The following is a 24,225-nucleotide window of genomic DNA, read 5'->3' as shown; positions in this document are numbered from 1 at the left end:
GGCCTAGGGGCCGCAAGGCGGCTAATTTATTATAATTTCTCCTTTTCTCTTACATGCACAGAAAGCCCAATGGCCAAATGTACATAGACGAGTACATACACACAGCCCCGCTCCCAAGGAGGGCAGGCTCCATGGCAGAAGCTGACAGGTGGGCGGGCAAGTCCTGCTCCCTGCTCACCGATCTATTTCTCCAAACACAATATCTTGGGTACCTAGGAGGTCAGAGGACAGAGAAAAGACTGGTGTCACCAAAGATCCAGAACCCACTACTGTGCTCAGAAGACTGAGGACCTCAGTCACACCAACAGTCTATGCTCAACAGGAAGCATTCAGTTCTGTCCCCAGTTGGCGTCCCACAGCCCCTTGTCCAGAACACCTGAGTTCCTCATACCTATGATGGCAACGACATCTGCCAACATGTGTCCCTTAGACATCTTGTCCAAACCAGCCTGGGGAAATACAGATAGCAACAGCATTTGGGCATGATTTGCAAAGTGGGAGGAGAAGAAAGGAGAGTGCATAAAAATCTCAACCAAGGTCAACACATATTGGAGTTAGAATGACTGGGATTAGCTCTTACCAGGTGAGCAAAACCAGGAGCCTTGATCTTGCATCGATAAGGGCGACTGCTGCCATCAGACACCAAGTACACTCCAAACTCTCCCTGTCCAAGGAAGACTGGTGAGCAAGTACTTCGCTGAATACCATCTCCAGCTACCTACCCTTCCTTCTCTCCTGTCCTCACCTTAGGAGCCTCAATGGCAGTGTATGTAGCTCCTGGGGGCACCTGGTAGCCCTCAGTGTACAACTTAAAGTGATGGATCAGGGACTCCATGGACGTCTGCAAAGAGGAAAAAGGGAGCATCAATACAGCAAACCCAAACTCTGTCTTCTAGGCCTTCCCCAGCACAGAAAATAACTCCGCCCTAGGAGTACGCCCACAGGAAAGCCAGAAGCAGAGAGGATACAGGAGAAGCAGCTATGGAGGTTAAGCATCTCGTACAGCAAACTCTTTGAGAAGGGAACAGTGAAAGGCAGGATTTCACCCAGGGCTGCTTCCGGGCCACGGCCCATCCCGCCCCTGCCTCCCTCTCCCTGCAGCCAACCTTCATCTCTGCTCGCTTAGGCGGGGACACTTTGGCGTCATCGACCTTGATCTCCCCAGGAGGCATCTTGTTTAGACACTGGGCGATGATCCGGAGGGACTGGCGCATCTCCTCCACCCGACACAGGTACCTGAGTAGGTAAGGCAGAGCAAAAGAAGAACAGTCAGAGGAGCAGGAATGGGCTGGGAAGGATGCCCATTAGGCAAACTGGCCGAGTATGGTGACTCATGCCTGTGATCCCAGCACTTTGGAGGCCAAGGCAAGAGGGCTGCTTGAGCCCAGGAGTTTGAGACTAGCTTGGGCAACACAGTGAGACTTCATCTCTATAAAAAAATTTAAATCGGGCTCGGTGGCTCAGCCTGTAATCCTGCGCCTTGGGAGGCCGAGGTGAGTGAGTTGCCTGAGCCCGCGGGTTCGAGACCCGCCTGGGCAACTTGGCAAGACCTCATTTCTACAATAAATAAAAAAAAAATTAGCTGGGCGTGGTAGCGCGCGCCTGTAGTTCCAGCTACTTGGATGGCTGAGGCGGAAGGATTGCCGGAGCCCAGCAGGTCGAGGCTGTGGTGGCCGGGAGCGGCCACTGCACTCCAGTCTGGGTGACGGAGTGAGATTCCAACTCAAAAAAAATAAAAAATTTAAAAATTAGCTGGATCTCAAGCCAGGGAAAGTGGGGACCAAAAGTAGGCCCAAACTACTTATACGATGACCACTTGTATATTGAATTCTGAATTGTACCCCACATCTTCAATAAAATAAATTTTTAAAAAATTAGTTGGGCTTGGTGGCATGTCCCTATAGTCCCAACTACTCAGGAGGCTGAGGTAAAATGATTACCTAAGCCCAGGAAGTCAAGGCATCAGGGAGCCATGATTGTGCCACTGGGCAACAGTGAGACCCACCCCCAAAAAATGGAGTTCAGTAAACTTTCTTCATTCTTTTCTCATAGAATGGCATCTCTGCTTGGCCAGTCGACCCATATAAACCCACTAGTGTTTGGTTTTACTATTGGGTCCTTCCCCAAACCCTCTCTTTATTTTCTCAGGTCATGGCCTGTAGTGTTTCCCTCACTAATTACCCTCTTAGACACTTTCTGAACTACAGAATGGATGACAGTCAAAAGGACTAACAAACAAAAACAGTAGCAAATCTGACTTGGGGTCAGTAAACAGAAGTGAACTTGAAACTTAGAATCTAGTAGAGAAAGCACTGGATCAGAAAGATTCCAGTCTCAACCACTACTGACAGAATAATCCCAGGGAGTCCCTAATCTTACGCTTCAGCTTTCTCAGCTATAAAATGCAGCCAGCAGCTGGGCATGGTGGCTCAAGCCTGTAATCCCAGCACTTTGGGAGGCCAAGGCAAGAGGATCCTAAGCCCAGGAGTAAGAGAGCAGCCTGGGCAACATGGCGAGACCTCATCTCTACAATAAATCAAAAAATTAGCCGGGCATGGTAGCGCGTGCCTGTAGTTCCAGCTACTTGGAAGGCTGAAACTGAAGGATCGCCTGAGCCCAGCAGGATGAGATTGCAGTGGCCATGAGCAGGCCACTGCACTCTAGCCTGGGCAACAGAGTGAGACTCCAACTCAAAAAAAAAAAACATGCAGCCAGCGCTAGCTCTAATGTAAGGCCAAAACAAGACGCCACATATGCAAAAGTGCTTTGAAAGCAAGCTAGCTCATCACACACAAGAGCCCCATGAACACTGGGAAGAAAGGTGAAGAGGAAAGTGGCAAAGAGGAAAGCGAGCCGAGGACACCAGCCGGACATGAGCCGAGGGAGGGATGAGGCCTCACCTGTCATAGCAGTCCCCTCGAGAGCCGATAGGAACATCAAACTCGACCTGGTCGTAAACATCATAGGGCTGGGTCTTGCGCAGATCCCACTGAATGCCTGAGCCCCGGAGCATCACGCCACTGTAGAGAGCACAAGGGGGACAAGGGCCACTTTCCACAAACCCAGGAGGGAGGCACATTCTTCCTCAGTCTCCCCTTCTCTCCTTCATGCAGGGATGGCCAGGGTGCCAGACATTCTTAACAGCCAAGGCACGAGGCTGGACACCCCCCTCCTACTCCCAAGACAGAAGTTGTGTCCACCCACCTGAAACCATAGTTCAGTGCATCTTCTGCCGTTACCACCCCAATGTCGACAGTCCGATTCCGCCAGATCCTATTGTTGGTCAGCATCTATTGATCAGGAGAACACTGTGCTCATACTCCTTATAATGTTCCCCTAGTACCTCCATATTACTCACAACCGGGGACTAAAATCCTACAAGCCCTTCTCAGGGAAAAAGAGAGGTTTTCCCATTGAATCCTGTCTTACCTCCTCTACCTCATCAATCCGAAGAGAGAAGTTCTTAGAAAACTCATAAATGTCATCCATGAGCCCGAGGGGCAGGTCCTAGAAGCCAATGGAGGTGACATTGAGGATAGCAGAACCTCTGCCAAGGACAGTGGGCTCAGCAACCCCTCCCTCAGGGCTGCAGCTTTCCATCAGCCAGCACTGCCCTCCAGTGGCCACCGAGGAAACAGGCCTGGCCTGGGTGTTCAGGGAAGCAGGGGACCCACTCACCTGGTGCACGCCTCCTGGCCGGACATATGCAGCATGCATTCGGGCTCCAGACACTCGCTCGTAGAACTCAAACATCTTTACAGGACACATGAAATTAGTGGCAAAGACCCAGGCCCCCATGACGAAAGCACAGTGGCCCCCTCCACTCCCCTCTGCCTTCTTATGCCCAACAAACCCCTTATGACAGTTCCTATTAACCCCACCCGAGTTAAATATTCCTCCCTTGCTGTTCTCTCATGTTCTCTTTATTCCTTGTGGCCTTCACATCTTCTCTACTTCCTGAACTTCCTTCCCCAATCCCATCCTTTCCTCCTTCTTATACCTTCTCCCTTTCCTCAAACATCCAGAAGAAAGGCGTCATGGCCCCGATGTCCAGGGCATGTGTGGTCACAGCCATGATGTGGTTCAAAAGTCGTGTGATTTCTCCAAACAGCACTGTGGAGAGGTGAAGAGGAGGACACAGGTGTCAAGGAGCCAGGCTGACGGTCTGGGCAGGGCTAGGGGTCTGAACACTAAGCTTGGGGGCAGTGTTTCCAAGGTGGGGAAGGAGTGAGAGAGGCAGTGTGCTCTGCTTTCAGTAGGCTGCAGGAAGGAGGGGGCACACCTCGGATCCACTGTGCCCGGGGAGGGGGCTGGATGTTCAGTAACTTCTCCACAGCCAGTGCGTAGGCCTGCTCGTTACACATCATGGACACGTAGTCTAGCCGGTCAAAGTATGGAAGGGCCTAGGAAGAGGGAGGACGCTGGGTCACATCAATAGGCCCCAGAGCCCACAGACGGGCTGCCAGAAGCCTATCTCTTAGGGGGCATCAGAAGCTGGGCTGCACATGCCTTTCTAGTCTCAGGAGCCCCAGCATGGCAGGGTGAAGTATCTAGCAATCAGCAGTGTGCTGGTAAATGCCAAAGGACTGGCTTTCCAAAGGGGGAGAGGACCTTGATTTGTCATGTTTGCCAACTTCCACGCAAAAAGGCTCCCACCATGGTCCATTTTAAGCTACCAATACTACTAACTGAATGCAACATTGGGAAGAGTAACACACCACTACACACATTTCCACCATACAGAAACAATCAAAGAAAACCCCTCAAGGGCACAGCACAGTAAAATGTGGCAAAAAAAGAAAGCAATGAGTTTTGAGTATTCAATCTCACCTTTGATTTTAATATAATGCATTAAATCATAAGCTTATGTAACTTAATTTTCAATAATGGCTGTACTTAACAAAAGTCTCAAGAAGGCCTGAGCTCTTGCCAGCCAGGACAGCTCCAGTGTACCCCTGTCAGTAGCCCCACTGTCAAGTGCCACCTTGTCAAAGAAGAAAGCTTGGAACTACTAAGCCTCCCTTACCTCTTAAGACTGAGATTTCACTTATTTGTTTATTCGAAACAAAGTCTCTGTTCTGTCACTCAGGCTGGAGTGCAGAATCATAGCTCACTGCAGCCCAAAACTCCTGAGTTCGAGGGATCCTCCCACCTCACTCAGTCTCACAAGGGAGCCACCACATTCAGCTAAAAAACTGAAATATTGAAGGAGTAAAGTAATCAGTCTTAGAAGTGACTGAGAGTGAGTTATTTAAAGAAGACAGAGCACCAAGTAGAAATGGTCCTTCCAGCTGGGCACAGTGGCTCATGCCTATAATCCCAGCACTTTGGGAGACTGACATGGGAGAATTGGTTAAAGCCAGAAATTTGGAGACCAGTCAGGGTGGCAGAGCAAGACCCCATCTCTATAAAAATTTTAAAAATGAAAAAAAAATAAAGAAACGGTCCTTCCCCCAGAATGCCAAGAAAGCTAAGTTCTAGTTGTCGGCTGAATCAGCTGCAGCTTCCAAGAAAAAGGCGGAGCTAAGATGCCCCTCTTTGGAACAGCCAGTTCTTGTCCTTATGTCATTATGACATGGGAAAACACTACAGGATAAGTCCACGGACTCTTGAACCAGAAGTCATCATGGCCTGGACTCTCCAGGGAAATTACATTCTAGTCACTGTTCACCCCAACAATGGCCTGGATCTAGTCCTAACACCAGCACCCTCTGTTATTGGGACCTTTCTTCATGGCAGTAAGAAAAACCTTCAGCTTCCCATCCCAGATCCAACTCCTTCAAATCTGACCCTTACTATTTGGGCCAGTTTTCCTAAAAACGTAAACTCTGTCACAAACCACTTCCCGGTCACTCTGACTCACTGAGTGTTTTGAAAACAAATGAAGACAGCTGGAACATACAAGAATCAGCTGTTAATCCTGGAGAGCTGACGTCTCTCCTCTTTCCCTGCCCCTAAGGACACGACTTTGACGCACTAATGTAAGAACAGAGAAACTGAGACACTAGAGTAAAGGTAAAGGGGCAAGCCAAAAGTCAGCCCGAGAAAAGCTGGGGCTGTAGGTCCAGCTCTGAAGTGTTGCTGCTGAATAAACCAAATCCAGAAGGCCCAAGCATCCATGGCTGCCCCCTCCATCCTTTCAACCAAGACGTCCCAGTAACTTCACTCCCCAATACATTCCTCCCCTGAGGTTCTAACTGGCAAAGTCCCAGGTGAATGCCTCCCTAGATACCCCCACCTGCAGATAGGTCTTGTATTCGATGAGCTTCTCTGTGCCTCGGTGCAGGAGCCCAATGTGAGGGTCACACTTCCGTACCATCTCCCCACTCAATTCCATCACAAGTCGCAGGACTCCATGGGCTGCTGGGTGCTGAGGCCCAAAGTTCAGTGTCAGATTTGACACAATTTTATCCTTTGGAGGGTCCACATCTGGGAAGTGGGAAAAAGTTCAGAGCCAAATGGTAATTCCCTTAGGAGCCCTCAAGGAGTCAGCCTCTCCCTACAGATCCTCCATGTCACCATTCCACACCTTGTTAATTTCCTAATTGCCAACATAACTCGGAAGAGGACAGAGAGATGGGGAAAAGGGAAGGGAGAGAAAAACTTTCTGATGAGAGGGACCATGAATCTCACTCTTTCCATGCCTTCTAGAATAACTTTTTAAGCCGGGCTCGGTGGCTCAGCCTGTAATCCCGTGCCTCGGGAAGCTGAGGTGAGTGGATTGCCTGAGCCCACGGGTTCGAGATTCGCCTGGGCAACTTGGCGAGACCTCATCTCTACAATAAATCAAAAAACTAGCCGGGCGTGGTAGCGCATGCCTGTAGTTCCAGCTACTTGGAAGGCTGAGGCGGAAGGATAGCTGGAGCTCAGCAGGTCGAGGCTGCGGTGGCCGGGAGCGTCCACTGTACTCCAGTCTGGAAGACAGTGAGACTCCAACTCAAAAAAAAGGAATACTTTTTATTTCTTTTTTTTTTCTTTTTTTTGAGTCAGAGCCTCACTCTGCAACCCAGGTTGGAGTGTAGTTGCATGCTCATGGCCTCCGCAGCCTTGACCTACTAGACTCAGGTCATCATTCCTCCTCACCCTTCCAAGTAGCTAGAACTGCAGGCACACACCACCACGCCCGGCTAATTTTTTGCTTTATTGTAGAGATAAGGTTTCACCATGTTGTCCAGGCTGGTCTTGAACCCCTGAGCTCAGACAATCCTCTCACCTCTGTTTTCCAAAGTATTGGGATTACAGATGTGAGCCACCACATCCAGCCCATTTTTATCATGTTTCTTAGTGTGCAAATAACATTTTAAAAATAATAATGACAGATAACATTTATATTGCCTTCTTATGTGCCAGGCACTACTTGATACACTTTACTTATTTTAATTGATTTAATTCTTACAACAACCGTATGAGTAATGAGTGCTACTATGTCTCCATTTTATTGGAGAAACTTAGGCCATAGAGTTTCAGTGACTTCTCCAGGATCACAAAGCTAGTAAGCGGCAGAACTGGAATTTAAACTCAGCTTGTTCATATAGGATTCACACACCTGTAATTATGTATACTGCCCTCCAAATATATCCAATGAATGGCCAATCAGGAAGTGTATACCTAATGCTACTCCTACTCAATGACAGTTTTTACTGTCAAGAAGCTTATTTGTTTATTTATTTTTTCAGTTGGAGTCTCACTCCATCACCCAGACTGGAGTGCAGTGGCACGCTCCCGGCCACTGCAGCCTCGACCTGCTGGGCTCCGATGATTCTTCCGCCTCAGCCTTTCAAGTAGCTGGAACTACAGGCACGTGCTACCATGTGCAGCTAATTTTTTATTTATTGTAGAAATGAGGTCTCGCCAAGTTGCCCAGGAGGGTCTCGAACCCGCGAGCTTCAGGCAATCCATTCACCTCGGCCTCCCAAAGCACTGGGATTACAGGCTGAGCCACCGAGCTCAGTGAAGCTTATACTTTTAGTCAGAGTCTCACTCTGTCACCCAGGTTGGAGAGCAGTGGCACAGTCACAGGTACCACAGCCTTATCCTACTGGGTTCAGGCGATCCTTCTACCTCCACCTTTCAAGTAGCTGGAACTACAGGTGCATGCCACAATGCCCAGTCAATTTTTTTATTTACTGTAGAGACGAGGTCTCACCATGTTGCTCAGGCTGGGCTCAAGCAATTCACCCACCTCGGTCTCCCAAAGTGCTGGGATTATAGGTGCGAGCCACCAGGCCCAGCAAAGAAGCTTATCCTTTAATTTGGGAAATAACTACCTGTGAAACACTAGTAACACAGGTAAAATTTGTAAGTTTCCAAGTAAGTGGCTAAGCTGAGCTGCCATTAAGTATTTAAAGGAACTAAAGAACACCGTCAAGACTTCATGTAGTAGGCTCTGAGCAGGTTTTTTTTTTTTTTTTTTGGACAGAGTCTTACTGTGTAACCCAGGCTGGAGTGCTGTGGCACACAATCAATGCTCATTGCAGCCTTGAATTCCCAGGCTCAAGAGATCCTCCTGCCTCAGCCTCCGGAGTAGTTGGGACTACAGGCACACGCTATCATGCCTGGTTAATTTTTTGTAAAAATTAGGTCTCACTTATGTTGCTTTGGCTGGTCTCAAACTCCTGGCCTCAAGCAATCCTCTTGCCTTGGCCTCCCAAAGTGCTGGGATTATAGGCATGAGCCACCATGCCTTGGTTTTTATTTTTTATTTTTTATTTTTTTTTGAGTTGGAGTCTCACTCTGTCACCCAGACTGGAGTGAAGTGGCCGCTCCCGGCCACTGCAGCCTCGCCTGCTGGGCTCCGGCGATCCTTCCGCCTCAGCCTTCCAAGTAGCCGGAATTACAGGCGCACGCTACCACGCCCGGCTGATTTTTTGATTTATTGTAGAGATGAGGTCTCGCTGCCCAGGCGGGTCTCGAACCCGCGGGCTCAGGCAATCCACTCACCTCAGCCTCCCAAAGGCGCGGGATTACAGGCTGAGCCACCGAGCCTGGCTCATGCCTTGGTTTTTAAATATAGGAAATGATTTTGATAGGTAGAGGGAGGAAGAGGCATTCCAGGCTATGAAATCAACACAGGTCAAATCTTAGAACAAGGAAGTAAATATCTGTGGAACTCTTATCAAGACTTCCCAAGAAGCAAATCAGAATTCTTCACCACAGGCTTTGGAGTCAGAAGTACTCAAGTAAAAATCTGCCTGTGTGTCTTTGATCAAGTTTTAATCTCCTCCCTTCATCATAATTTCCTCATAACTGGGATAATGCTCTCCTAGAGCTGTTGTAAGGATTAAATAAAATAATGCACACGAAATGCTTAGAAAATGGCAAGTATTCAGCTACTGTGACCATAAATTTTTAAAATGAATCTGGAAGTGTTGTGGAAGGTTTCTGAGCAAGAAATGAATGTCATGGTAAAAGTATATTTGGGGAATATGATGATACTGTACAAGACAGCTGGAAAGGAGACAAGATCAGTGGTAGAAACTCTCACTCCGTCACCCACGCTGAGGCTCTGACTAAAAGTATAAGCTTCTTGAGAGTAAGGAGATAAGAAGAGTGGTAGAAACTCAGTGAACAGACTCCTGAAATGATCAAGATCTGATACAAGATAAATCTGAACAAAAGTGATGGCAATGAAAATCAAAAGGAGCCGGGCATAGTGGCTCATGCCTGTAATCCTAGCACTTTCGGAATTGGAGGCAAGAGGATTGCCTGAGTCCAGGGTTCAAGACCAGCCTGGGCAACCTAGCCAGATCTTGTCTCTACAATTAAAAAAAAAAATTAGCTGGGTGTGGTGGAGCACCTATAGTTCCAGTTACTTGGAAGGCCAAGGCAGAAGGATCGCCTGAGCCCAGCAGATAGAGGCTGCAGTGGCCATGAGCATGCCACTGCATTCCAGCCTGGGTGACAGAGTGAGACTCCAATATAAAAAGGGGAGAGGCCAGGCACGATGGCTCACACCTATAATCCCAGCACTTTGGGAGGCCAAGGTGAGAGGATTGCCTGAGCATGAGATCAAGACCAGCCTGGGAAACTTGGCAAGATCTCATCTCTACAATAAATTAAAAAATTAGCTGGGCATGGTGGTGTATGCCTCTAGTTCCAGCTACTTGAAGGCTGAGGTGGAAGGATCACCTGAGCCCAGCAGGTCGAGGCTACCTTGAGCATGCCACTGCACTCCAGTCTGGGGAAAAAAAAAAGTGGAGGAGAGGACCAGATATGGAGCATGAAAGAATCAAGGCAAGAGAGAAAAGAGTCAAAGATAGCTAAAACGCTTCAATCCTGAGGGATCAGGAGAATGAGGGTGCCAATGATCAAAATACAAAGTCAAACAGAAGAGCTAGCTTTTTTTTTTTTTTTTTTTTTGTGTTGGAGTCTCACTCTGTCGCCCAGACTGGACAGTGGCACGCTCCCGGCCACCGCAGCCTTGACCTGCGGGGCTCCGGCGATCCTTCCGCCTCAGCCTTCCAAGTAGCTGGACCTACAGGCATGTGCTACCATGCCCAGCTAATTTTTTTTTTTTTTAAATTGTAGAGATGAGGTCTCACCAAGTTGCCCAGGCGGGTCTCGAACTCGCGGGCTCAGGCAATCCACTCACATCGGCCTCCCAAAGCGCAGGATTATAGGCTGAGCCACCGAGCTTGGCTTATGAGCTAGCTTTGATGGGAAAAAAAATGATTTGTATTCAGATAGGTTTCATTTGGGTACCAATGGGAAAACCACACTGTCCAGAGTACTGAACCTGGAAAAAGCTGAATTGGTAGGAATCTTTGGATATTGACTGTGACCTACTCTATCTTTTCTTCTGGAACATCTTTTCCTTCTATACATGACAAATATTTGTTATTGTCACTATCATTATGTTTGTTGAACTGCATGGTTAAAGAAGCAAACAGGGTAGAGGTAAAAACTTCCCTAAGACTGAGAGCTCAAGAGCACTTAAAAATTAGCTTGCAGGAGTTGAGTGCAGTGGCTCATGCCTGTAATTCCAGCACTTTGGATCGTCAAACGCTGAAGTTGCAGGGTCACTTGAGTCCAGAAATTTGAGACCTGCCTAGGCAACACAGCAAGACCTCGTCTCTATAAAATACTAAAAAAAAAGGAAGCCAAACAATTAGCTGGATGTGGTGGTGCGTGCCTGTAGTCCCAGCTACTCAGGAGGCTGGGGAAGGAGGATGGCTTGAGCCCAGGAGTTCGAGGCTGTGGTGAGCAAGAGTGAGACCCCAACTCAAAAATTCAGCTTAGGATGGATGTGAGTTGAGACAGCAACTCTGGTCACTCACCATTCCAGGGTGGAGGTTTCCAGTGGGCTGTTTCCTTGGTTGGGTACATGACAGCTCCCGCAAACTGCTCTGCCCATTCCACATCTGGCTGCCACTGCCGAGCACCTCTGGGGAATTAGAGACAGATGCCAGACAGTGTCTGGTTCCTCTGTTCCCCTTCACTCTCGAGTGAGACCAGGGAAGGGTGTCTGGATTCCTCAGTGCCAAGTCTCTGACACAGAGTAAACAAGCTGGAACTCCAGCGGTTCCATTCCCACTAACAACTTATTCCTGGAGTCACGTCACCCATCACCCTCGTGCATGCAGCTTGCTCTTCACATTGTCATCATATTCCCATCCAGGGGCTATGGAGCGGGAGTGGGCATTACGGCTCCTCGGCGGAGCTCTGCTCAGGATGCCAAGAGGTGCCCTTGCAAGGTGAAGGGGGAGGGTCCCCACTCCACTGATTGCACCTCTGGCCGAACGAGCTCAAGCCCCTTCTCCCTCCCTCTGCCAGAGTGGGCGTCACCGCATCCCGGAGCACAGGGGTCACAGGCCTGGGTCATTCTTTCCTAGGGGGTCACGGGGCCCATGGAGTGTCCCCAGGTCTGAGAAGCCCTAGCCGTGGGAAAGGCGCCTCGAGGGCGGCACTCGGTCTCACCTGCTGGGCTGAATCTGCAGTAGGACCCCAGCCCCCGGTCGCGGCACCTGGGCCGCGACGCCCCGGAGGCTGCACAGAGCCCTCAGCGCCGCCATCTTGCCCCGGCTGCAGGCGGCGGGAAGGAGAACCGGGCGGAAATGGCTCCCGCGCGCCTCCTGGTGGGCTTCTCGCGACGAAGCCGCCCTCTTGGAGGCCGGCAGGATCGTCAAACGCGACCCTGACAACATCCGGGTTCCGTGCCTCGGCTTCACTTGCCCCTCAATAACGGTGACAGCCGCCATCTTTACTGCGGGCAGTTCCTTCCGCGGCTCCTGGCCGGCTTTTCTGGGCGCGAGCGCTCTGTAGTCGCTACTCCTGCCAGGGGCAAGCTCGACGTGCTCGCGTCCCTTCGCCGAGCCCGCCTGCGAACCTGGAAGCTCGCGCGGGGAGCCCTCCCGACGCCCTCCCGCCTTGGCCGCCCTCCTGCGGGCGTCCTGTTCGGACTGTGCCTGAGACCTGCCCTTCTGGGGCAGCCCCACGCTTTGCCAAGTACCTTCCCATCACTGAATCCGAAAGATTCAGAGCCAGGAAAGCCAGCTAACTTCCAGATGTCCCGCATCGGGATTGGGACAGGGGGCCCGCGAGGGGGCTGGGCGGGTCTGAGAGCTCCCGCCAAACCCAAACAAAACAGAATGGGACGCCAAGGCCACCGGCATTGCTGGTGCGGAGGGGGCGTCGGGGAGCAGGAGCCGTCTCATCCCAGTTGGGGGAGGGGAGGCCCTCTGCGGGTGACCCCGATGTCCGCCGGGCTTCCCGAACCTACAGAATCACAGGCCCGGGAAGCGCCCCCAAGAGATGGCTCATAACCCACTTCCGTCCTGCGTCAGACTCTTTTCTCACGTTTTTCTGACCCTGCCGCAGCCCTCCTCGGCCAACAGCGTGGAAATGTAATTCCAGGAGTCTAATCCCAACTCTGGACAAAGGCTTTTCCAGTCTCGGGGGCTAGTTCTCGTTCTCTTCAACTGGGCCACCCACCCGTGAAGCTTGTACGATTCCCACCCTGAACCTGGAAAAAAGCCTTCCCCAGATCTTCCTAGACAGTATCCCTGGGATGCAGCCCACCAGCAGCGCGGCGGGGAGGGGCAGACAGACCCAGGGAGTGGCTGAGACAGGGAATTCTTCGCGGCAGAGAACGAGGGGGAAAGCCAGACTTCTAGCCTGGGAATTGACCTAATGGGAACCGTACCAAAGGGTGGGGCCAGATCGCTGGCTGTGGGAACTGACCAGGCCCTGGGGTAGACAGGGCAGCCCCCACAGAGTCAGGGCAGAAGCATGGCCTCCCTGCCCGCCTCATTCCCCACTCTTTCATGGGCCTTATCTCCCCCTACAGTTGAAACAGCAAAAGTGGCAGTCGTGGAGGGGATGGGAGGGACTGCGTTCATTTGCCTGGATCCAGCCTGAGCCAAGCTAGGGTAGACTCTGGGCTGCTTGGCCCTAGGGACAGCTTGAGCTGGTGCCGGGCAGGGGCTTCTGGGGAGCAGCCTAGGACACTGCAGCTTTTGTGCCCTCTCCCTGCTGCCAACGCCCCCCCACACACTGCGGCTGCCACTCTAAGGCCCTTTGTCTCTCACTGCTTAGTCACCCCCTTTGTCCTCATCTCAGACGGGGAGTGCTAGGGGCAATAGAGTCCTCTGGTGATAGCTCCTCTTGCCCCTGCCTCTTCTGGTCTGATTCCACCAGCCCCAGCCCCCTCCACTTAGGACCAGAGTCAGAGCAAGTGATGGGTCCAGAGGTGGGTCTGACAGTCACCTCTGGAGTGGGCGGGTGATGCAGGACACAATGGGCACCAAGGCAGGTACTAGTGACCTGACGCAGGAAGGGAGGGGGGAGGAAGTATTCAGGCGGATATGATGTGGGGGACAGGAGGTGACAAAGCAGAGTGTGAATAGGGGAATGGGGGTGGGGGGAGGTGGTCCACCCCGGGAAAGGGAAGGGACTGCTGACTGCACGCTCCTTCCTGGGGATTTCCTGGGGAAAAGACGGCCATGGGATGGCGCCTCTGTTTCTGAGCCCTGACTTCCTCTGTACCTTGAGGGTCCCCCTCAAGACCTCTTTTCTGAGTTGCCCCCATCCAAGCCAGAGGAGTCACTTGCTTCCTCTCCCTAACACTACCTTTTCCTCCCCCAGGCACTAGGTTCCTGTTTCTCCCAGTCCCCTAATTTCCCTTCCTGCACAATGCCTTCTCCTCCCCTCCCTGCCCCCGCAGAGAATGAGAAATAAAAATCACCAGATATTCCAGGAACGATTGGGTTCTCAAGGCAAGGTGGGGCCAGAGCGGGGAGCCAGGTGGGGATTCCCCCAGATTGGCACTGGATACATCTGGGTTCCTGAGGGAGCAAGTCTTGCCTGTGCTGGGGACTGGCTGACTTGAGGCTGGGGGAGGGTTTAGGGTAGTTGGAAGTGGGTAGGAGCAGGGCCAAGAGCCTGGGGGAAGCTACTGGGAGCCGGGCCAGAGAAATGGGGAGCCAGGAAGTGGGGAGGGGGAAGCCTGGGGGGAAATGGGGGCGGAATGGCTGTTCTGGGCTTTGGAGGGGGTGGGTAGTGGTGATTCAGGAGGGGGGAGCCTGGGGGAGCAAAGGGACTTAGAGAAGAGGTGCCACCCCCCCTTCCTTCTAGAAGAGGAAAAGTCGTTAGCCCCTCCTGCCTTGTGGTCGGCCTCCTCCATATTCCTTCAAGGCAGAGTCTCCTGCTTGTGGGCAGTAAACCCCCAATCACTCTCTCCTTGCCCTCCCCCCATCTCTCTGCCTCCTCTGCTCTCTCCAGCTGCTGGGTTCCATCCTGAGCTCTGACAAGCCACTGCTTTCTTTGTTCATTCTCCTTGAGGCTTCCTTACCTGTCCTCCACCCTTTCCCCAGGCAGCTCACTCAGTCCCATAAGCCCTGGAAACCAGCCACTAGGGCCCAAGGACACTTGAGAACGGGGAGGCCATGCCAGGTCAAACTACAAGAGTAGGAATTCTCCTGGGACCGTGATTCTGTCTGTGCGTGCTGGCCAGGCCCTTTCCCTGACTCCCTGCCTCTCCTGGGGCTCTGTCCCACCAAAAAGGGAAAGAGACAGCTGAGGGCTGATTGTGGGGTTTGGGAAAAGGCTATGTCATCAACTGGCCCAGTGCCTATAATCCATCCGGCTGCTAGAGATTCCCCTCCCCTGGGCAAGTCCCATTTTTTAAAAAAAGGAAAACAAAAACTAGGATTTTGGGAAGCAGTGATACACCCATCTGAGTCCCGTCGACAGAGCTCTGGCTGAGTGGCTTAGAGATCAGCCAATCGCAAGAGCTTGGGATGGATGCTTAAAAGAGCTGGCGCGGAGAGAGGCTGGGAGAACCCACGGGGAGACCCACAGACACATAGACAAGAGGGAGAAAGAGGAGCAAAGAAACAGAGACAAAGGCACAGCGGAAGAAGGCAGAGACAGGGCAGACACAGCAGCGGCCCAGACAGAGCCGTGCAGAGGGAGAGGCCAGAGAAACTGCGGAAGACACGGGCAGGGAGCTAACCACAGAGCTCCAGGAGGGGAGGACGCAGGAGCAGAGTTTGGAGGAGCCAGACCCCTGGGCACCTCTCCTGAGCCCGAGGGCTAAGTTTTCTCCATCTCCTCCCAGCCCTTCTGAAAACTGTGCCTCTGACCTTGGCAGGAGGCCAAGCCCCCAGGCTACAGAGAGGAGCTTTCCAAAGCTAGGGTGTGGAGGACTTGGTGCCCCAGACGGCCTCAGTCCCTCCCAGCTGCAGCACCAGTGCCATGGCCCGGACGGGCTCGCGTCCCCGGAGGGGCTCGGCGGGGCGCTGGCTGTGGGGAGTCCCACCCTGCCTGCTTCTCCCCACTGCGCCCCTCTCCAGGCTGGCGTGGCTGCTGCTGCTGCTGCTGGCATCCCTCCTGCCCTCAGCCCGGCCGGCCAGCCCCCTCCCCCGGGAGGAGGAGGTGGTGTTTCCAGAGAAGCTCAACAGCAGCGTCCTGCCCGGCTCGGGTGCCCCGACCAGGCTGTCGTACCGCTTGCCAGCCTTTGGGGAGATGCTGCTGCTTGAGCTGGAGCAGGACCCCGGCGTGCAGGTGGAGGGGCTGACGGTGCAGTACCTCGGCCAGGCACCTGAGCTGCTGGGCGGGGCAGAGCCGGGCACCTACCTGACTGGCACCATCAATGGAGATCCGGAGTCGGTGGCTTCTCTGCACTGGGACGGGGGAGCCCTACTAGGGGTGTTGCAGTATCGGGGGGCCGAGCTCCACCTCCAGCCCCTGGAGGGGGGCACCCCTAACTCGGCCGGGGGGCCTGGGGCTCACATCCTGCGCCGGAAGAGTCCTGCCAGCAGCCAGGGTCCCATGTGCAACGTCAAGGCTCCTCTCGAGAGCCCCAGCCCCAGACCCCGAAGAGCCAAGGTAGGCAGTCCTGGACCCTGTGTCCTGCCGCGTCCTCCCGCCATGTCTGTCCCACTGACCCCTATTCACCCTCTCTCCACCCACTTCCACTTCTGGCCATGCTCCTTCCCTCCCTCCTGCTTGCCTTTCCTCTCCACTCCCTTCTGCGGCCTTTCCTCTCTTCTCTCTTTCTTGGGAAGGCGCTGGCCTCTCCCCTCCTCCCTCCCCTCCCAGCTAGTGTTCCCGGAGGTGGGTCAGAGACTCTAGGCTAGGAATGCCTGCTCCCCTCCCCACCCCGCCCCTGCCTGGCCATTGCATCCCCTACTGGCTCAGTCCCCAGGATTAAAGCTCTCCTAACAGCCCCTTGGCCTTGGCTCTTTTCTCTGCCCCAACTTTGATTTTCACTGTCCGCCCCTAAAGGAGTGAGGTTTGAGACCCAAGGAATTGGCCTCTGGCTTCTGATGCTGCCTTTAAAACCGTCCTGGCAAGCTGCAAACTAGGGCAGGAGTGGGCAGGGGCGGGAAGGCGTCCCATACCTCCCTCTGGTCAGTCCCTTTCCCACACTGCGGACTCACTGCGAGGCTGCCTGAGGCTCCATCCTTTCCTCCCTCCCACTCCTGTCTCCCTCTTCCTCCCTTCCTTCCTCCCTCCTCCCTCACCAGCTTTAATCCAGACCAGACGCTCTCTCCACACCCGCCACGCTGAGCTCTGGACCGGGCCCTAGCTGCTGACTGAATCAATCGTTCCTCCAACCACACAGGGCAGACACGTTGCAGCCCTGCCCTCTTAGCGCTGTTCCCGCAGGCCCCAGCCACATGTAGGCCTGGGGGACCCCGAAGGCCCTCCCTAGGGCAGTCCAGGCCGCCTTCACCTCTGGGGCCTGTGCGGCCCCAAGACATGGAGGCGTCCCCTTCCCCACCCCTTCTCAGAACGGACTGCTGATTCCTTGGAGTTACCACAAAAGCCCTGGGATTTGGGGGTGGGGAAAGGACCCAACCAAGACTGTCAGGAATCCTGTGGGGTATGTGGGGCCCAGCTGACTCTGCTGAGCTCCAGACCCAAGAAGCGGGGTGGGGAGTCATCCATGGGTCTGGGAGACTGTTTCAGGATCCTCCTCTCCCTTTCTCTCTCCAGCGCTTTGCTTCACTGAGTAGGTTTGTGGAGACGCTGGTGGTGGCAGATGACAAGATGGCAGCATTTCACGGTGCAGGGCTAAAACGCTACCTGCTGACAGTGATGGCAGCAGCAGCCAAGGCATTCAAGCACCCAAGCATCCGCAACCCTGTCAGCTTGGTGGTGACCCGGCTGGTGATCCTGGGGTCAGGCGAGGAGGGGCCCCAGGTGGGGCCGAGTGCTGCCCAGACCTTGCGCAGCTTCTGTGCCTGGCAGCGGGGCCTCAACACCGCTGAGGACTCGGACCCTGACCACTTCGATACAGCCATCCTGTTTACCCGTCAGGTGAGGCCCCAGCCAGGCCTGTAGGCCGTGCACTGCACAGTTCCATGAAGCACCACTACACAGACCATGATGGTGCCCTGGAGTTGTGTCACATGGTGCCTGGCCCCAGCTACACTGATGTGTGTGGCCACCAGAGCCCAGACAGCACTGGGTGCTTAGTGCCCAGGTCCCTGAATCCCGACCTCATCCCATGGGCCCGGGTGTCTGGGCTCCCCATGCATTTCCTCCGATCCCTCTCCACAGGACCTTTGTGGGGTCTCCACTTGTGACACTCTGGGTATGGCTGATGTGGGCACCGTGTGTGATCCGGCTCGGAGCTGTGCTATCGTGGAAGACGACGGGCTCCAGTCAGCCTTCACTGCTGCCCATGAGCTGGGTAAGGTGTTGGGGGGCACCCTGAGAGAATGAGAAAGGTGTCGGGAGTGAAGGGAGCAGAGAATGAGCTCATCAGGGTGTTAATGGGGGCTCCCAGGTGTTTCTTCCTCCTCCCCAGGCCATTACCCCTCTCTGCTCTGAGTGTAGACAAACACTTAGATTTTCCTATTAAAGAAGGTAGTGTGTAGAAGCCTACCGTGACGTGTGTGTGTACGTGTGTGCGTGTGTGCGTGTGTTTGGAGGGGGAGCCAGGGAGAGAATGGGTGAGTTCACGTGTGGGAACGTTGGCTACAAGGAGAAGTGGGTAGGTGGGCAGGAAGGGCCCTGAGTGTATTCCGAGGAAGGGGAGACAGAGAAACAGGGGCTACATAGTGAGGAGCCCTGAGAACACCTGAAGGGGACTGGGGGCAGGGCGCATGGGGAAGGGATCTGACATCCACAGCGCAGTCAGGTTTATGACCGAGGCCCCTGAGGGCACAGGGAAGGAAGGACTGAGACCCTAGTGGGGCCTCTGCCTTTGCAGGCCATGTCTTCAACATGCTCCATGACAACTCCAAGCCGTGTGGCAGTTTGAACGGGCCTGGGAGCACCTCCCGCCACGTCATGGCCCCTGTCATGGCTCACGTGGATCCTGAGGAGCCCTGGTCCCCCTGCAGTGCCCGCTTCATCACTGACTTCCTGGACAATGGCTATGGTAAGCAGGTGGCACTCACCTCTCCCTGTGAGGACCTGATTCCTGCCCCCTCTGAACTCCTACATGGACCATTCTGACTTCTCCGAGGGTGCTTCCTCTGCAGTGTGGGATGGGTGAGAAACTCTGCTGTCTTTGTGTGGTTCCCATTTCTTCCCAGAACATGTTGCATAGCTAGAGGAGGCAGGGTTCAGCTCGACAGAACTAGAGCTGACCTTCTAGGACCAGAACTGGACTGGGCTGACTGCCTGTCACTCAGTGAGGTGTGCCAGAACACCAGGAGGACTGACAGCAGAGATGCTGAGGAGAAGCAGGCACAAGGACTCCATGACTGATTAGAACAGACAGAAGTGGGTTCCTACCTGATTCTGTTCTTTAGCTGCATGTAGATGTGTGACTGTGATAAGTTGCTTTGCTGCTCTGTTTGTAGCTAATATGTCAAGTAGATCATAATGGGCCAGGCACAGTGGCTCAAGTCTATAATCCCAGCACCTTGGGAGGCCGAGGTGAGAGGATTGCCTGAACCCGCAGGTTTGAGACCAGCTTGGGCAACATGGTGAGACCTTGCCTCTATAATAAAAATAAAAAAAAATTAGCTGGGCATGGTAGTGCATGCATGTAGTTCCGGCTACTTGGAAGGCTGAGGTGGAAGGATCGCCTGAGCCCAGCAGGTTGAGGCTGTGGTGGCTGGGAGCGTGCCACTGCACTCCAGCCTGGGCAACAGAGTGAGACTCCAACTCAAAAAAAAAGATATCTATAATGGCACCTACCTCCTAGGTGTTTGCTGTGATTAAAAGACGTGCTAGTCAAGCACATAGCCAAGGCTCATCACAGAATAAGCATCCAATAAATTGTAGCTAGGCCGGGCATGGTGGCTCAAGCCTGCAACCCCAGCACTTTGGGTGGACAAGGCGAGAGGATTTCCTGAGCCCAGGGGTTCGAGACCAGCCTGGGCAACTTGGTGAGACCTCGTCTCCACAATAAATCAAGAAAAATTAGCCAGGCATGGTGGTGCACGCTTGTAGTTTCAGCTTCTTGGAAGGCCGAGCTGGAAGGATCATCTGCGCCCAGCAGGTCAAAGCTGCGGTGGCCGTTGAGTGTACCACTGCACTCCAGCCTGGGCAAGAGTAGGACTCCTACTTAAAAAAAAAATGTAGCTGCCATTTCAAGCCATGTAGAGACTGGGGATTTTCCCATCAGGCCTCCAGGAGTCTAAGTTTTCAGTTGGCAATCCTGAAAGCTCAGCTCCTTGCTTACTGTGTCCAACCCCCTTCCCAGGACACTGTCTCTTAGACAAGCCAGAGGCTCCCCTGCATCTGCCTGTGACTTTCCCTGGCAAGGACTATGACGCTGACCGCCAGTGCCAGCTGACCTTCGGGCCAGACTCACGCCACTGTCCACAGCTGCCGCCGCCCTGTGCTGCCCTCTGGTGCTCTGGCCACCTCAATGGCCATGCCATGTGCCAGACCAAGCACTCACCCTGGGCCGATGGCACCCCCTGTGGCCCCGCACAGGCCTGCATGGGTGGCCGCTGCCTCCACATGGACCAGCTCCAGGACTTCAATGTGAGAGCCCAGGGCCAGGGTGGTGTCAAGGGCCTGGGGTTGTGGAGACGCCCTAAGCCCCGGAGAGATTGCACTAATCCCACCCTTCCATTCCATGCCTCTGCAGATTCCTCAGGCTGGTGGCTGGGGCCCCTGGGGACCATGGGGTGACTGCTCTCGGACCTGTGGGGGTGGGGTCCAGTTCTCCTCCCGGGACTGCACGAGGCCCGTCCCCAGGAATGGTGGCAAGTACTGTGAGGGCCGCCGCACCCGCTTCCGCTCCTGCAACACCGCGGACTGCCCAACTGGCTCAGGTGAGGGTTGGGGGCTGGGAGCCCTGGAGACAGAATGGTAGAGCAGGAAGGACCGTCCCTTGAGTGCAGGACCAAGGAGGTGTTGATTGCCCCTGCTGTTGATGGGCACGACTTCACCTTTGGGAGCTGGCCCCGCAATCTGTAGGGGAAAGTGGTGCCGTCTGCCTAGAGCTCTGAGGGGCTGGGTGGAGGGGATCCTGGGTGATGCAAGGAGTGAGGGGCCCTGACTGTCCCTCTTGCCCCTGCAGCACTGACCTTCCGTGAGGAGCAGTGTGCTGCCTACAACCACCGCACTGACCTCTTCAAGAGCTTCCCAGGGCCCATGGACTGGGTCCCTCGCTACACAGGTGTGGCCCCCCGGGACCAATGCAAACTCACCTGCCAGGCCCGGGCGCTGGGCTACTACTACGTGCTGGAGCCACGGGTGAGCCCCAGGGCGCGCCAGGTCCTGACTGCTCTCAACTTTGCAGCTCTCCCTCTGCTTCGGGTGGCAAAGGCCCTCCACAATAGCGCCATTGCTGGCATCCGCTCCACCACGCCAGGCCAGCCCAGGGTCTACTCTGACTTGCCTGTCCACGGATCTCAGTAAAACAAGCCCCGGTCTTCGGATGTGCAGCCACCAGGCAGCTCTAGCCTATGCCATTTCCCTCTATTGCTCCTCCTCTCACCCCCTCTTCTTGTGCTGCACTTGGTGAGGATGGAAATAGGTGGCCCTTCGAGCCAGTCCTCCACCCCTTTCTGTGGGCTCTGCTGTCAAATGACAGCGGCAGCCTCATTGGGCTCATGGACAGCCAGTCCTCCAGGACAGGCCTCCTGGAGGCGATAGAAGTCCCGTACTCCTCTCATGACCGGGTGGTGGGGTGAAGGCCAAAGAAAAAAAAAAAACAGCCCTAGCAGCATTTTGCTCCCTTCGTCCCAACCTGAGAATTCCTGCAGGTTGGCTGCCCCCTAGCGTCCATTAGGAACAGTACCTCAAGTCTTAGGAGCTGGGGCTCAGACGGACCTGCCATTCCGTGTCAGCTCCTTTGCTTGCCACCCGTGTAACTTTTGGGCAAGCTCCTTCATCTTTCTGAACTCAGTATTCCATCCTTAGAAACTGCAAATAGTGGTTGAGAGATTTATGTTCATGTTTATAAGGCACTTAGCACACAGTCTGATTCACAGTCAGCGCTCTGAACAAGGTGGCTATATATCATATATAATAATACTTATTAAGACTACCCCCCACATGGTGACTGGTGCTCACCCCACACACCAAACACAGGCTCTGCCTATCCCAGCTTTTCTGACCTTCTTCCCCCGTGGGCCATGGTCTTGTTTGGCTTACCAGCCCCTCTTGACTCAAGAAGAAACCTTTGCATTGCTCCTTCTCTGTCCTCAGGTGGTAGATGGGACCCCCTGCTCCCCAGACAGCTCCTCAGTCTGTGTCCAGGGCCGCTGCATCCATGCTGGCTGTGACCGCATCATTGGCTCCAAGAAGAAGTTTGACAAGTGCATGGTGTGCGGTGGGGATGGCTCGGGCTGCAGCAAGCAGTCTGGCTCCTTCAGAAAGTTCAGGTGCTTTCACCATCATGTCCCCCCCTCTACCTTCCCGCTTGCTCTGCGGGGTCCTGGGGATAGAGGTGAACTCTGCACTGCTCCTCTCTCAAGGTGCTCACAGTCTGGTGGGATGGATAAACAGGCAGTTGCAGTGCAGCGTCCCACACGCTCAGCAAGGGGTGGCACAGGGACTGCGAGTGCCTTTGTGGACATCTGAGAAGAGTCCTTGGAAGTGACCTCCGAGCTGAGTCTTGGAGCGAGGGTAGGGATTGGACAGGCACCAAGGAAGTGGGGCTTAGACGGGCACCTGAGGCTGGGTGCAGTGGCTCAGCCTGTAATCCTAGCACTTTGGGAGGCCAAGGTGAGAGGATTGCCTGAGCGCAGGGCTCAAGACCAGGCTGGGCAACTTGGTGAGACCTCGTCTCTACAATAAATCACAAAAATAGCCTGGTGTGGTGGTGTGCGTCTGTAGTTCCAGCTACTTGGAAGGCTGAGGCAGAAGGATTACCTAAGCCCAGCAGGTCACGATTGCAGTGGCCATGAGTGTGCCACTGCACTCCAGCCTGGGCGACAAGAGTGAGACTCCAATTCAGAAAAACAAAACAAGAAAGGCACCTGAGTAGGGGACAGTGGGTGATGGGTATGAATGCCAGAGATAATGTCAGAGGGAGGAGGACACTTTTACACGTAACTCTGATCTAGACTGAACAGCTCACATAGGTTTGGGAGATAGCCCTCCACACCTGTACATACATCCAACCAGATGCACACAGCTCGGGAGGCCAAGGGGATTCCAGAGATGCTGACCTCCAACCTGCTTCTTCCACACAGGTACGGATACAACACTGTGGTCACCATCCCTGCTGGGGCCACCCATGTTCTCGTCCGGCAGCAGGGGACCCCCGGACCCCGCAGCATCTACCTAGCCCTGAAGCTTCCAGATGGTTCCTATGCCCTCAATGGTGAATACACTCTGATGCCCTCCCCCACCGACGTGGTACTGCCGGGGGCAGTCAGCTTGCGCTACAGCGGGGCCACTGCAGCCTCAGAGACACTGTCAGGCCACGGGCCGCTGGCCCAGCCTTTGACGCTGCAAGTCCTGGTGGCCGGCAACCCCCAGAATGCACGTCTCCGATACAGCTTCTTCGTACCCAAGCCGGCCCCTTCAGTGCCACGCCCCACACCCCAGGACTGGCTGCATCGCAGGGCACAGATTCTGGAGGTCCTCCGGCGGCGCCCCTGGGCAGGCAGGAAATAGCCTCACCAGCCCGGCTGCCCTTTCTGGGCGCCGGGGCCTCGGATTTAGCTGGGAGACAGAGGGAGCTGTGGCGGCTGTCTCATGCTGAGACTTGGTGGGGAGGGGCTGTGGGCGTGAGGCCCGCCCCTCCCCTTTGCCCTAACGTGCAGGCTGGCCCTGCCCTGGTTACCTGCCCTGGGAGGCAGGGATGGGTTGGTGGGTGGCAGGGGCTGAGACAGTCCTCGATCTAAACTGTCCCCTCTGGCCTGCGGGTCACAGGAGGGAGGGGGCGGACAGGCCTCAGTTGTATTTATTTAGTATTTATTCACTTTTATTTAGCACCAGGGAAGGGGACAAGGACTAGAGTCCTGGGGAACCTGACCCCCACCCCATGCAGCCCTCGCCCTGGCTAGGAAATCCAGGGTGGTGGTGATAGGCATAAGTGATCTGTGTGTGTGTGAGAGAAAATGTGTGTGTGCTTACGTATGAGGTACAGCCTGCCCTGCTTTCCTCTTCCTGAAGTTCATTTTCTGGGAAAAGAGAAGACAAGGGTAGGGCAGGCCTTCAGGGAGTGAGAGATTATCATATTTTAAAAATATAAATTGAATTCTGCTATTTATGTGCTCCTTTTGGAGTCAGACAGATGTGGGTTGCACCCTGGCTCCATGTCTCTGAGCATTACTTTTCTCATTTGCCAATAATAATACCTCCCTTAGAAGTTTGTTGTGAGGATTAAATAATGTAAATAAAGAACTAGCATAA

At 54.0% G+C, this 24,225-nt stretch overlaps 2 protein-coding genes across 4 annotated transcripts; one reads left to right on the top strand and one right to left on the bottom strand.

Annotated features, from left to right (window-relative positions):
- NDUFS2 (NADH:ubiquinone oxidoreductase core subunit S2) lies at positions 1-16,911 on the bottom strand. Of its 2 annotated transcripts, XM_008057896.2 has the most exons (15): positions 16,842-16,911; positions 11,917-12,240; positions 11,277-11,383; positions 6,239-6,429; positions 4,283-4,403; positions 4,001-4,113; positions 3,679-3,753; positions 3,430-3,507; positions 3,205-3,290; positions 2,901-3,020; positions 1,107-1,236; positions 746-841; positions 581-664; positions 392-449; positions 1-212 (listed from the first exon to the last, which is right to left on the bottom strand). In XM_008057896.2, exons 2-15 carry the CDS (start codon positions 12,195-12,197, stop codon positions 175-177), a joined length of 1,578 nt encoding a protein of 525 aa, XP_008056087.2. In that variant the 5' UTR covers positions 12,198-12,240; positions 16,842-16,911; the 3' UTR covers positions 1-174. The 2 variants fall into 2 exon arrangements, with proteins under 2 accessions (XP_008056087.2, XP_021567928.1); XM_021712253.1 differs by lacking the exons at positions 1-212; positions 16,842-16,911 and having other exon boundaries at positions 315-449; positions 11,273-11,383; positions 11,917-12,025.
- ADAMTS4 (ADAM metallopeptidase with thrombospondin type 1 motif 4) lies at positions 15,253-24,225 on the top strand. 2 transcript variants are annotated; one of them, XM_008057895.2, is made up of 9 exons: positions 15,253-16,326; positions 17,440-17,763; positions 18,007-18,139; positions 18,662-18,832; positions 20,108-20,394; positions 20,501-20,687; positions 20,936-21,111; positions 22,069-22,244; positions 23,058-24,225. In XM_008057895.2, the coding sequence occupies exons 1-9, from the start codon at positions 15,694-15,696 to the stop codon at positions 23,482-23,484; spliced, it is 2,514 nt and encodes an 837-aa protein (XP_008056086.1). In that variant the 5' UTR covers positions 15,253-15,693; the 3' UTR covers positions 23,485-24,225. The 2 variants fall into 2 exon arrangements, with proteins under 2 accessions (XP_008056086.1, XP_021567925.1); XM_021712250.1 differs by having other exon boundaries at positions 22,069-22,246; positions 23,221-24,225.

Source organism: Carlito syrichta, unplaced genomic scaffold (genome assembly GCF_000164805.1).
Source record: "Carlito syrichta isolate Samal-C Ts95f unplaced genomic scaffold, Tarsius_syrichta-2.0.1 Scaffold303153, whole genome shotgun sequence".
Taxonomy (NCBI): domain Eukaryota; kingdom Metazoa; phylum Chordata; class Mammalia; order Primates; family Tarsiidae; genus Carlito; species Carlito syrichta.
Note: the sequence above shows the minus strand (reverse complement) of the source record. Positions and strands in the feature narration are given on the sequence as shown.

Bases quoted from the DNA above. Each gene is read 5' to 3' on its own strand.
- NDUFS2 (XM_008057896.2), bottom strand. From the start codon at position 12,197: ATGGCGGCTGTCACCGTTATTGAGGGGCAAGTGAAGCCGAGGCACGGA. The intron at 3,508-3,678 runs GTGAGTGGGTCC...ATTGGCTTCTAG, and splicing joins GGCCAGGAGGCGTGCACCAG to GACCTGCCCCTCGGGCTCAT. The intron at 3,291-3,429 runs GTAAGACAGGAT...CCTGATCAATAG, and splicing joins GGATTGATGAGGTAGAGGAG to ATGCTGACCAACAATAGGAT.
- ADAMTS4 (XM_021712250.1), top strand. From the start codon at position 15,694: ATGGCCCGGACGGGCTCGCGTCCCCGGAGGGGCTCGGCGGGGCGCTGG. The intron at 18,833-20,107 runs GTAAGCAGGTGG...CCCCCTTCCCAG, and splicing joins CTTCCTGGACAATGGCTATG to GACACTGTCTCTTAGACAAG. The intron at 21,112-22,068 runs GTGAGCCCCAGG...CTCTGTCCTCAG, and splicing joins ACTACGTGCTGGAGCCACGG to GTGGTAGATGGGACCCCCTG.